The 13,026-nt window shown below is 44.2% G+C and overlaps 1 protein-coding gene across 4 annotated transcripts in view; it reads right to left on the reverse strand.

Annotated features, from left to right (window-relative positions):
* Positions 1-13,026, reverse strand: part of lrrk1 (leucine-rich repeat kinase 1) — a 100,127-nt gene that overhangs the window by 22,963 nt on the left and 64,138 nt on the right. For all 4 annotated transcript variants that reach the window (XM_072660416.1, XM_072660415.1, XM_072660417.1 and 1 more), the window contains 3 exons: positions 10,914-11,083; positions 3,826-4,023; positions 2,867-3,144 (listed from right to left, as the gene is read on the reverse strand). In XM_072660416.1, coding sequence (XP_072516517.1) covers positions 2,867-3,144; positions 3,826-4,023; positions 10,914-11,083 — 646 coding nt within the window. The remainder of the gene's footprint in view (positions 1-2,866; positions 3,145-3,825; positions 4,024-10,913; positions 11,084-13,026) is intronic.

Here is a 13,026-nt window from a genome sequence, read left to right on the forward strand (position 1 = left end):
GTAATGAAAAAGTCTAAAAACTAAGCAGTAAAAACAGGTTGTTTTAATTCCCTGTCTCTGTGATGTCATGAAAAAAAAACCCAATGCATTTACATACTGTAGTGCAGTACAATACAGCATAGCCAATCAGAACAGAGCTCATTTACATATCAGTCTTTATGTTGCCGTTTAACAGGCCTGTTTACCAACCTGTTATTTTGCCAGAATTCAAGTACCCAGCCTTGTTATTAACAACCCTGTTATTTTGCCTCTGCTTTTCTTGGCTGTTTTGCGGCACTGTGTCCGCCCACAGCCGTATAGCCTAGCCTAGCCTAGCCTAGCCTAGCTTTTAACACAGCAACAAGAGTTTTGTCTTTTTTTTGCGAGTCCTGTCGTATAGCGTAGCGGCCTTTTCTGCGTCCTGTCATGTCCAGCCAGTGCGTGGTTAGCCTTTAGTCTTTTTAGCCACCTAATAATTTTACTGGCTCTCCTTTGCATGGATACCTGGTGCGACGCTTCCGACAGTGCTTCACCCGGTGGGCTGACATTAGCTTTTAGTTTAGGGGTGGGGTTTATATAAATGTTGAGATGTAAATATGACTAATTAAGACTGTGATGTAACAGTTTTGGGGGTTTGGAACTGGCCTGTTTCCCAGCTGTTTTGATTCTGCTGGATGTTCTTTTAAAGGAGGAACCGCAGTGATTGAGGTTTCGCTGTTTGCCACGTCTATGGACTGATCTAAATCTTTGGTAAATAAGCCCACAAAAATATCTCTTAAGAGAAGTGTAGGGGGTTAAATAAAATATAAGAAACTGCATGATATGGGCTTTAAATGTTGCTATTAAAATAAATAAATAAATAAATATTCTATACATAAATATCAATTGTTAAACTACTACTATAACTGAAATATTTAAAATTAAAAAAATATTATTATATATTAATAACATGCTAGAATAATAATAAGACAACTACAAATATGCTATATATCACTTCTACTGCACTAATAATAATAATACTATTAATAAGAATATTACTAACCATGCTAACAATAACAATAATAACTACATTAATAATAATAATAATAATAATAATAATAATAATAATAATAATAATAATAACAATAATAATAATAACACTAATAATAATAATAATAATAATAACTAATTACACATATTTAATAAAGCAAGAAAAAAAGACACAACCACCTAGGAGCACTTTTGCAACACCCTAGCAACCACCTGAGACACCAAATCGACACACCATTTATTACAGGAACAAGAGAGTAATGAAAATTAGCAGTAGTGATTGTCACTTTTTTACTCATACACACACACACACACACACACACACACACACACACACACACAAACACACACACCCACTTTATTACAGGAATAGTCCTTTAAGTGTATACACTTAAGCAGGCGGGCCAGAGGAAACAGAGCATGCAGGCATGAAGTCTGCTCTTCATGGTCACTCATAAAGAACTGAGGAACCCCAAACTACGGCTCAGTTACCGGAACGGTCCGGCAGGAGGGGAAACGGGAAACTCTAACACGCTGAACTGGATGAAAGCAAGATATAATACAAGTGGAAAAGCAGCGACCAAAGCCAGCTCTGACTAATCTGGTATTAAACTGGCACGGTTTGGGAGTGTGAGGCGTGTAAACTGGTAATCTAGAGCATGAGCAATGTCACTATAAACAGAAGCACACTCTGGTATTAAAGGATCCGTAAAGGAACCTCCAGTGTGGCAAAAAATAGACTTCCCGAACGGCAGGACAGAACCGAAGAGAATGACCAGGCCCTTCAAATCTCACTGCAGGCCTGTAACTTTCTCCACCACGCCACCACTTTCAATTACAGACACCAGCAAGTCACGGAAAAAACCCATTATCTCAGTCTAAGTGGGCGGAGTCGCGGGGATGAGATAATGAGGTCAGTCACTGTTTCATACTGAAGTGCAATATTGGGGCTGCTGGAAGGTGGATCAGCTCTGAGCTGCCCGACTGTTTCATTGCAGGACAAAAGGGAAAGAACTGGACGTGCAGCAGAGCTGGAGCTCTAAGAATAATTACACAAGCTTTGATCATTCCTCAGTGGCCGGAAAAACCTCAGGGCCTGTCACCTTTTTATTAAGAATATTGAAAAATTGGAATTGGAATATAAAAATGTTTGAATTTCCTCAATAATTAAATTCTAAAAATAAAATAAAACCACTGCAAGTACGCAAAATTACTGAGCTAATTTCTATTTATCGTACGATAAGTCAATAACGTAGTATCGTGACAGGGCTAACAAACTCACCTTCTCCTATTCTTGTAATTGATATAATTGGATCAATGTTCAAATAATTACAGAACATTTTATTAATTAACATTTTTTAAATATTTAATATTTATTATTATTAAGTTATAGATTTATGCGGCTATGGGTTTACGCAACAATGCTAAAAAAAGGCTAATACATTACATTTGACCAATCAGAGCCAATCAGAAGTACCAATAGTTCAGATGAGTTCAAATTATGAAAATATGATACATCCTGATTGCTATGATATGTCTGAATTCCAGAGCCCCTCCATTATAATGAGGGAAAGCGCTTTTCTTGTTTGGAAATTTACAGCTCACTTCTGCAGTGTGACGTTTCACCAGCAGGGCTCTGTTCGCTATTAGCGGGCTATCGACTAATATAATATTCTATTATTTAATATGTGAGTTTTTAGCTAAATTGTAACCCAAAAAAGCATGATACATTAAACAGGGGGCAATTAGATGGGCCATGACATCGCTAGTCCTAATATTACACAATATTGTGATACATATTTTCAGAAATAGCATCACCGGCATCAGCATCACGCAGCGTAAACGGACGCAAACATACCTTCTCATCGTAGACGATGCCTGGCCGTATCTCAGGAGCCTGGTACCCTGGCGTTCCCTCCACCCCCAGAGCTCCTTCATGGAAGGACTGGCGTGAGATGCCGTAGTCGGACAGCTTGATGTTGAGCGAGTCCTCCACCTCTAGAGACCACACCAGGATGTTGTCGGACTTTAGATCGCAGAAGATGATGTTCTTCCTGTGCAGGTAGGCCAGGCCGGCTGCGATCTGATAGGCTGCTTTGAAAGTCAGCATGTGGCCCAGGGGTAAGAAGTGAGAGCCTACGGACAGACGGACAGAACAAACGGTCACAGAATGACAGTAACAGCAGGTAATGGTCCCAAAGTTCTGCTAAAGTTCTGTTCGGAAACAGTGAGAAAAGTAGCTTGAGTGGTTCCCACATCCAGGCAGTTGCTAAATGGTCACTAGGGTAGAACTGTTACTGCTAGCTGGTTGCTATGGTCTCCCTGGTGACTGATACGGTGTATTTGCTAAGATCATAAAGTGTCCGATGGTTTCTCAGGTGGTTGCAAGGGTGTTACTAAAGTGCTTCTTGGTGGTTGCTAGGGAAGTTACTATAATACTTTAGGTGGTTGCTAAAATGTTCTGAGTGGTTGTTAGGGCAGTTGCAATGGTATTTCAAGTGATCAATCTGGTGTCTTAGGTGGTTGCTAGGGTGCTGCTAAAGTGCTCCTAGGTGGTTGCTAGGGAGGTTACAAGGAAACTTTAGGTGGTTGAGAAAATGTTCCAGGTGGTTGTTAGGACGGTTGCAATGGTATTTCAAGTGATCAATGTTGTGTCTCTGCTATGTTTTTTCGGTGGCTCATATGGTGTCTCAGATGGTTGCTATGGTGTTGCCTAGTGGTTGCTACGGTAACATATGCGTTTGGAAGGGTGCACCCATTCCTTCCTATGAGAAAACTACTCTGAGTGACTCTGGCTCATTGGCGCGCTCTTCCCACCTTTGCTGCGTTCCTCCAGCACAGTGTTGAGGCTGCCAAGCGGCGCCAGCTCCAGGGCGAAGCAGAGCGGGTGGATACTGATGCCCACCAGAGCCACGATACACGGATGCTGCAAGGTGTGAAGCATGCTGGCCTCCTGCCGGAACTCTGAGAAGCTTCTGGAAGCGTCCATGGACTGCAGGTGCTTTAGCATAGTGTCTGTGAGGGTGAGAGGGTGAGAAGAGAGAGAAAACACATGAACGTACACACACACACACACACACACACACACACACACACACACACACATACACACCTGGCCTGCCAAAAGCATCCTTGCTACCCATCACCTTCTAAACTACAAACTGAGCTCTGTGCCATAGACATAATAAAGCAAAATGAAACTGCAGGGGTTCGAATTGGAGTCCGGGTCCAGGTCAGGGTTCCTCTGGGGGAACGTGGCGAGTAAATCCAGCTGAACCGCAGACCTGATGTTCCGCTGACTTTATTCAGAACTAAAACACAGTCTGTTTGAGACAGCAAGTAAAATCACGGTAAATCACGTCTCAGCAAAACGAAAGAATTCATCGCTGTTCTGCAAAACCGTTTAACGTTCAAATTCCCAGAAGAACGAAAAACCTTCTTAACTTTCAATGGAAGCCAATGTAAAAAGACTCTATTCCAGGTCAATTTGCAACATTTCTATTGGTCCATTCATCGTAACATTTGGACACAATGTAAAGAACAACTTCCACGTTCACGTTAAGTCAAAAAGTAAAAATGATTTACGATGATTTATGAACCCAGGATTAGTTGTACATGGGGAGGCGGGCTAATGTAGTTATTACCAGAGTTTCTCAATGTTTGTACTCCTGTTTGATTGCACCAGTCATTTTTACGGCATGTTCCCACGTCAGTAAGATTCCTAAAGCCCTAAAAATAACCTCAGGTCATATTAATCCCGCGCCAATCGACATGTGGGTAAAATTCCGTCATATTCTGTGGAAAAGGAGTTTTCGCGAGTTTTCCCTGTCTGTCACAGGCCTTTAGAATCATCCTAGCTCCTCCCCACTCCCCATATGGCACCCCTGCCCTGAGGTGCGATGCTGTTGGCAGCTTTAGGCAACTCATTGTGTAGCATGGCCTATAGTTTACATATGTGTTCTAGCTAACCGAAAATGTCAGTATAGTGGGTTATAAGGTCGTTTCGCGGCTTTTCTAAAGTATGGAGGCACCGGAGGAGGCACTGAGTTTCCTCAGGTCGTTCAAGTCTGTGGCAAACCTCAAACGTCAAATCCAGAAGACCCACCGAAGGCCTCCTCCAAAGATATCCAACGACATTACACTGAGCCCCACAACTCCAACAATTCTGCCAAAATACTCAATAATACATTTTTAGGGTCCCTGTCTGTCACAGGCCCTTAGAATCATCCTAGCCACACCCCCTCCCCTGCCCAGAGGTGCGATGCTGTTGGCAGCTTTAGGCAACTCATTGCGTAGCATGGCCTATAGTTTACATATGGGTTCTAGCTAACCGAAAATGTCAGTATAGTGGGTTATAAGGTCATCATCACACTTTTTGGAGGTGACAGGGGTGCGAGTAGCCACTCCCATCTAGTAGTCATCCTGTAGTAAAAGTACACTACTCCAATCCCCGGGCTTTGCACAGCTAAATGCAATGATGAAGGTCATTGGCACATCGGTTCGATGGCCTTTGTCTGTTTGCGCTCTGAAATGAATCCCTCCAGAAATCACTAGACCATCATAACCGTACCCCCTTTACGTCATCACCTGTCAGAGGAAACTCTTGGCCCAGCCCTGACCGAAGTGTTCATCCAGGATTAGATCTTTCCAACTTCATTTTCCCATAACAGAATATTTTACACAAAACCCAAACACAGAAAAGCAAAGATGAAGCAGGGTATTCCTGTAAGAATCAGCGCCACTTTGACTAGAACCACACTGTGAGGTTCTAGACAACTGGGCCAGAACATCTCCAAATCATCAAGGCAGGTCTTGTGGGGTGTTCCCGGTATGCAGTGGTTTAGTACCTACCAAAGGTGCTCCAAGAAAGGGCCCCCAAGGTTTAGTGATGCTCATCAACCACTTGCTGATGATTTCCTTTGGTGAGGTCACAGACTGTCCAAAAAGTTTCAAGTGGTTGATATGGGCTCTCTGGTGGTTTCTAGGGTGATTGCTGGGGTGATTTTTACAATATTTCAGGTGGTTGCTATGATGTTTCATGCAGTTGTGATAGTTTTCTGGTGTCTCAGATGGTTGCTATGGTACCCAATGTAATTGGAAGGGTACTCTGGCTTGTTGGCGCGCTCTACCCACCTTTGCTGCGTTCCTCCAGCACAGTGTTGAGGCTGCCAAGCGGCGCCAGCTCCAGGGTGAAGCAGAACGGGTGGATTCTGATGCCCACCAGAGCCACGATACACAGGTGGGAGCTACCAAATGTACTCCAAGAAGGTGCACCCGAGGTTTACTGATGCGCATGGAGGCCCCACCTCACAACTTATAGGACCTAAAGGATCTGTTGCTACTGTCTTGGTACCAGATACCACAGCAGGACACCTTTAGAGGTCTTGTGGAGTCCATGCCTCGACGGGTAAGAGCTGTTTTGGGGGCACGAGGGGGACCTACTCAGTATTAGGCAAGTGGTTTTTTAATGTTATGGCTGATAGACAATAATTGTGCTTTTTAAATCCTCGTTCTGTACAGAGGATCTGTTCACCAAGGGTGCCCAAACTTTTGCTTACTATGGTGCGCATGCATGCATGTAAAGCTGCAATTCTTTTTGGACAGCCTGTGACCTCAGCAAAGGAAATCATCAGCAGCTGGTTTCCTGCCTTGACACAAGGGACTCTAACTTTCACAGTAGCTGAAGTGCTTTTAATGGCCTGGTTACAGCCAGGTGCTCTGCTGTAGCTCCGGTGTAGCTGTGCTGGGGTCAGCTTTTGTACCCCTGCCTTAATGAGCAGGTATACAGTTACTATCCAGCTGTGCTGAAGCCCCCAACACCCCCCCGCCCCCCCATCGATGCCGAAGTGCCTTGAAAGCATTACAGAGGAGGTCTGCAGTCTGCAGCAGAAAAGAGTCGTAAGTTGACCTGCGGTTCCAAAGCTTTGAACTGGATTGATTGCTTTGGAGTTGGGTCATAAGATTGGACGGGCTGGTCCTGTAAGCTGTCCTGTGAGCTGCATGCTCATGCTGGTCACAGTAAAACTAATAAGCATGTGGAAGTGGAGCTTGGTGCTGTCTTTGTTGCTGGATACACTGCAATAGTTTTTAGGCATGGTGTTGCTATGGAAAGGGATTTAGCATTGTAAACAATGACTGACAAAAGTATTGGGACACCTACACATCACACCTACAGGAGCTTTTACGACATCCTCTTCTAAATTCATAGGCTTTAATATGGAGTCTGTCCCCCTTCGCAGCTCTGGCAGATCCGCTCTTCTGGGAAGGCTTTCTATTTTGAAGTGTGTCTGTGGGAAGATTTACCCGGTCATCCAGAAGAGCATCTGTGAGGTCAGACACTGATGCTGGATGAGTGGGCCTGGCTCACTTCAAGTCTCTGTTCAAGTTCACCCAAAGGTGTTGGATGCGGTTGAAGTCAGGGCTCTGTGTGGGACACCAAACTCACCACTCAACCCTGCCTTTATGGACCTTGCTTTGTGCACTAGGGGGCACAGTCAGTCATGCTGGAACAGAAAAAGGGCCTTGGCCAAACCGATTCCACAAAATTGGACGTGTACAGTTGTCCAAAATGTCTTGGAATACTGAAGCAGTCCCACTTTCCTTCACTGGAGCTAAGAGGCCTACAGGCCAACCCCTGAAAAACAAGCCCATAGCATTATCCCCCCTCCTCCAAACTTTACAGGTGGCACAGAGCAGTCAGGCAGGTAACTAATGTTCTCCTGGCATTCGCCGAACCCAGACTCGTCTAGCAGACCGTCGTCACTCCACAGAACACATTTCCACTGCTCCAGAGTCCAGTGCAGATTCGGATTCGGGTGCGGGTCGGGTGGATGCAGACGGTCAGTGGGAGCCAGAACTGGTCTGTGACTCATTTGCTATCTGGATTCTTATCTGCCTGAAGAAACACCATATTTTAACTGAGTAACGGAGTCTTTTACAGAAAGTGCAGAGCTTCGTTTCCAGTGGTCATAAAACAACAGTGGTGGATGTGCAGCTTAGCTCTCTCGCTCGCTCTCTCTCTCTTCCATATAATATAATGGCACTGTGGAGCTTTTTAATATAACCTCCAGGGCTGCTATTCACAGGAGTCGTATTGATTTAGGGTTCGGTTTCGTAACTATAAGACTTGGGAAGCTTATCATATTAAATCACCAGGGACATGCTTTATTAATAAAGTCCTGCCGACATAATTGAGGATCTTTGTGGTTATTACAGATGCGATGGAGATATGAAAGTGCTTCCTCTTCCAAACAGCCCGAATTTCGTACGAATACTCCATACGGAAAACTTAACTCGCGGAATGTGATTTACTGTTGGCTATTAGTCTAAACAAAGGCATCGAAATTTTGGCGCCAATAAATCTAACGTGATAAAAAAACGGAGGCTGCTGAGTGGCCAATTCATTAAGCTGTAAAGCTGACCGACAAGCATTTCAATTATTAAAAATAAAACGTCTTCCCCTCCCAGTGTTTGCAGAGGGGCTGAGAGACGACAGCTGCAGTGGTTCAATTGTTTTTGGCTGCAGTATTTTTTCCCCCCGGCCCTCGTTCAGGATCTGCCGCACTCACAGTCCCACGTACATTCCCTCCCAGCGTAAGACGTACCGATCTGATACACGGGCTGGAGTCGGAACAGATGCGGTGGACAGGACGGGTGGATCTGAATTCTGAACAGGGGGGGAGGAAAGGAGGCCGATGGCAGGTGATGAGCCGCCACTAAAGCGCCGTAACGTGGGCGGCTCGAGCCAGCTGACTGGAGACGACGTACACACACAACCGCTTGTCATATTAATAATCCCTGCTGTTTTAATTGTTGGATAATAACATATAGTGATTATCTTTGGATATTTTAAAATATATATTATATATATATATATATATATAATATATTTTACTCATTCAATTTGTGATATAAAGAGATATGTAATTCTATTTGTATGGAATTCTTTTCTTCTTGTTATCATTTAGTATTTTATTATTACTGTTCAGGCTCAATGCATCCTAGGGTATCTTAATTAAAACTTTATTCTGGATATTAATTTTATTATGACAATTGTATTATTAATTATAGATTGATACATAAAAAATTTCTACGACTGGGCTCTGAGTGGCTCAGGGGTTTAATAAGCCATGCTGCTTTTTTGCCATTAGCTGCCGGAGCCTAAGAGAGCACAACTGTCTGTGCTCTCTCTCCCCTCATCACTCCTAAGCGATGTTGGCAGGCACAGGCGTCTGTTAGCTGGTGTGATGGAGTCGGGGACCTGATTCTGTCCTCCAAGTGTGATGGCTGCCCAGCGATGCTGCGCCGGAAAAGAGGCGGAGGCTGGCTTCACATGTGTTGGGTCCTTACCCTTCTAGTGTTTGGAGCACTGCGAGTGCTAGTGGGAGCCACAAATAGGTGGGTAAATTGGCAGCGGAGACCAGAGGCAGACCCAGACTTGCATCCTCATCCTCATTTGGTAGACCCGTCCCTTCTCCCGTCGCCTTCTGAGAGCGCCATCTACCCACCCGGAGAGAGCACAGCTGACTGGCTCAAGATTCGAACCCGCGACCAGGGCCATACTGGTTCTTCCGAAATCAATTGATACATCATACAATTCTACGACTGGGCGCTGAGTGGCTCAGGGGTGTAATAAGTCATGCTGCTTTTTTGCCATCAGCTGCCAGAGCCTGAGAGAGCACAATTGGCTGAGCTGTCTCTCCCCTCATCACTCTTAAGCAATGTTGGCAGGCGTCTGTTTCTTTCCCCCAAGCGTGACGGCTGCCCAGCAATGCTGCGCCGGAAAAGAGGCGGAGGCTGGCTTCACGTGTATCGGAGGAAACGTGTGTTAGGTCCTTACCCTTCTAGAAAGCACCATCTACCCACCCGGAGAAAGCATGGCCGACTGTTATGTTCTCTCTGATGCCAAAGTGGCAAGGCTCAAGATTTGAACCCGCAACCAGGGCCATACTGGTTCTTCATTTTATTACATTACATACTATTTTATTTTAACTGACAGAGATGACGTTCTCTGAAGCTACGGTTTTTAGGTGAAAATTCTACATATTGCTGCTTTAATGGCTTTGAATGGTAATGTATGTATCCCCAGTCCACAGAGCACCTTTACATCTGCAGGGTGGGTTCTCCATGCTCTTAGCGAAAACAGCTGAAGGTGTTTTCCACACATTTAACTTCTGCCTCGTGGGACATCGGAAACACTGCGATTACGGCCCAGTTCATTTCCTGCATGCCAAATTGCCAGTGTTCATGCGTTGCAGCACTGTATGGCTACTGTACATCTGAAGGTACTTGGAAGAATCTATGTGGGATAGTTAAGATTTGCCCTCGTCCTCGTCTCTACACTATAGGTCACAAGTTTTAGGACACCCCTAATGTTTCCAGGAGTCCACTGGCAGCAAGTCTGCTTTTCTTATTTTACCATCTAAGCAACGACTTTCCCGCCGTCACTCTTCTCTACACAGCTGAAACTCATGTTGTTTGTTCGTGTTGTCATGTGAGCCATTACTTACGCTCACCTTTGTGCCATCTGGGGTCATTAGGCTCAATTTATGGTACCATTTCAGGTTATTCACTGGAAATGTCAATCACAACTGGAAAAATAGGGGTGTTCTAAAACTTTTGACCAGTAACATATACCCTGACCTCTGGCTCTCAGAGCTCCTGGTTTCGGCAGCATGCTGGGGGGAGCTCAGCAAAGCTCTGACTTCTGACCCTTAACACAGCTTCAGCCGGAGACGCTTTCAACTAGAAGAGCTGGGGTTAGACTCGCTGACCAATCACGAGGCTCCCTGGACACACTCCTCAAACTGGGCCTCAGTGATATACAGGCCTTAGTGGATGACTGGATGAATAACTGAAGGACTCCCATCACATCAGGGTGATGGACGGAGCTTCTGCAGCCTTACCTGTGCTGCTGTTGAGGGACTGCTGCCGGCATTTTTTAAAGTGGAAGCGCTTGATGGCCACAGACTGGCCTCTGTACTTGGCTCTGTAAATGATGGTGCCGCTGCCTCCCTGGCCCAGGATATCTCTCTCCTCCTCACTGCACTCCAGATCACTCTTCACCAGGAACAGCCTGATAACACACACACACACACACACACACACACAGAAATGAAACTCTATATGCAATTACCGACAAGTGACCTTTTGGATATGGTGGATCTATTGGATTGCTCTTCACACACACACTCTTTCCGCAACCTCGTATTCCGGCCTCTTATCTTTCAGATTTCAACAGAAAAGGTGCGTTTGGAGGTGAATGGTGTTCCAGTAGGAGGTTGTGTAATGTGTGTTTTGTCGAGATTTGATTGGTCAGTTGTACTAAATTTACACAGCCTGAATTACTTGATCACAGCCAGATTTGTGTGTCTACAGTAGTAGAATCACCCCACAGTTATTATTTCCAACACACACTGCAGATTCATACTGAATTTAACACCCCCCCACACACACACACACAGTTAATATGGCCAGACTAGGACGACAACACACTGCAGATTCATACTGGATTTAAACCCTCCACAGGTAATATGGTCAGAATTGGACAAAACACACACTGCAGATTCATACTGGATTTAAACCCTCCACAGGTAATATGGTCAGAATTGGACAAAACACACACTGCAGATTCATACTGAATTTACCCCCCCCCACACACACACAGTTAATATGGCCAGACTAGGACAACAACACACACTGCAGATTCATACTGGATTTAAACCCTCCACAGTTAATATGGTCAGAATTGGACAAAACACACACTGCAGATTCATACTGAATTTACCCCCCCCCCCCCACCACAGTTAATATGGCCAGACTAGGACAACAACACACACTGCAGATTCATACTGGATTACAACTGTTGCGCAATTATTAATGTTAGACAACAACATACACTGCAAAACTATTAAAGCAAATTCATACTGTCTTAAAATCACTTATTTCATTTATTACTGTCAGACTGAGACAACATCACACACTGCAGATTCATACTGGATTTAAATCACTCCATGTGTATTACTGTCAGACTGGGACAACAACAAATACTGCAAAATTATTGAAGCTAATTCATACTGGATTAAAATCATTACACATTTATTACTGTCAGACTGTCCCAACTACAGATTCATACTGGATTAAACCCGCTCCATTGGTATGACTATCAGACTGCAAGAGGCAAGAAGTCATGAAAATCTTTCAAATCACTCCGTAATACTGTAATAATACAATTTTTACTGTCAGACTGGACCCACAACACACTGTAAATTCATACTGAATTTAAATCACTCCATATTTATTACTGTGAGACTGAGACAGCAACATGAACTGCAAAATTATTAAGGCAAATTCATTCTGGATTACAATCACTTCACAAATACTTATGTAACTTTATAAACTGCAGATTCATACTGGATTTAAATCACTACACAGTTATTACTGTCAGACTGGACCAACAACACACTGTACATTCATACTGGATTAAAATCGCTTCATAGTTGCTACTGTCAGGACACAGGTTCACTGAAGCAAATTCATAACAGCTTCACTGTCAGGCTGTACAACCTAAATACATCTCAAATTCATACTGGATTCATCTCTCCTCCAACTCCTGTAAAACTACACACCCTGCAGATTCATACTGCATTAAAATCACTCCACAGTCATTGCTACCAGACTAGAAAACCTACATGCACTGCAAATTCATACTGGATTAGATTCCACAATTTTTTTTTGTCAGATTGTGGAAACTACACACCCTGCAGATTCTCACACACACACACACACACACACACACACACACATATGACATGTGTGGGCCATATACTAGGCGTAAACCCTTTTCACCACTATCTTACACTTGCATGTTGCCTTCTCCCAGGCATCAATCGAACCTCTTGCCCTCTGCAGTGACGCAGCTCTGAGACGAGGTCAAACCGTCCACACTGAAAGGGAAATTTCTCGCTCTCGCATTAGCTTTGAACTTCACTTTGGCTCTTTGCCAACTCAAACTGCATC

Source organism: Salminus brasiliensis, chromosome 17, assembly GCF_030463535.1.
Source record: "Salminus brasiliensis chromosome 17, fSalBra1.hap2, whole genome shotgun sequence".
In the NCBI taxonomy this organism is placed as follows: domain Eukaryota; kingdom Metazoa; phylum Chordata; class Actinopteri; order Characiformes; family Bryconidae; genus Salminus; species Salminus brasiliensis.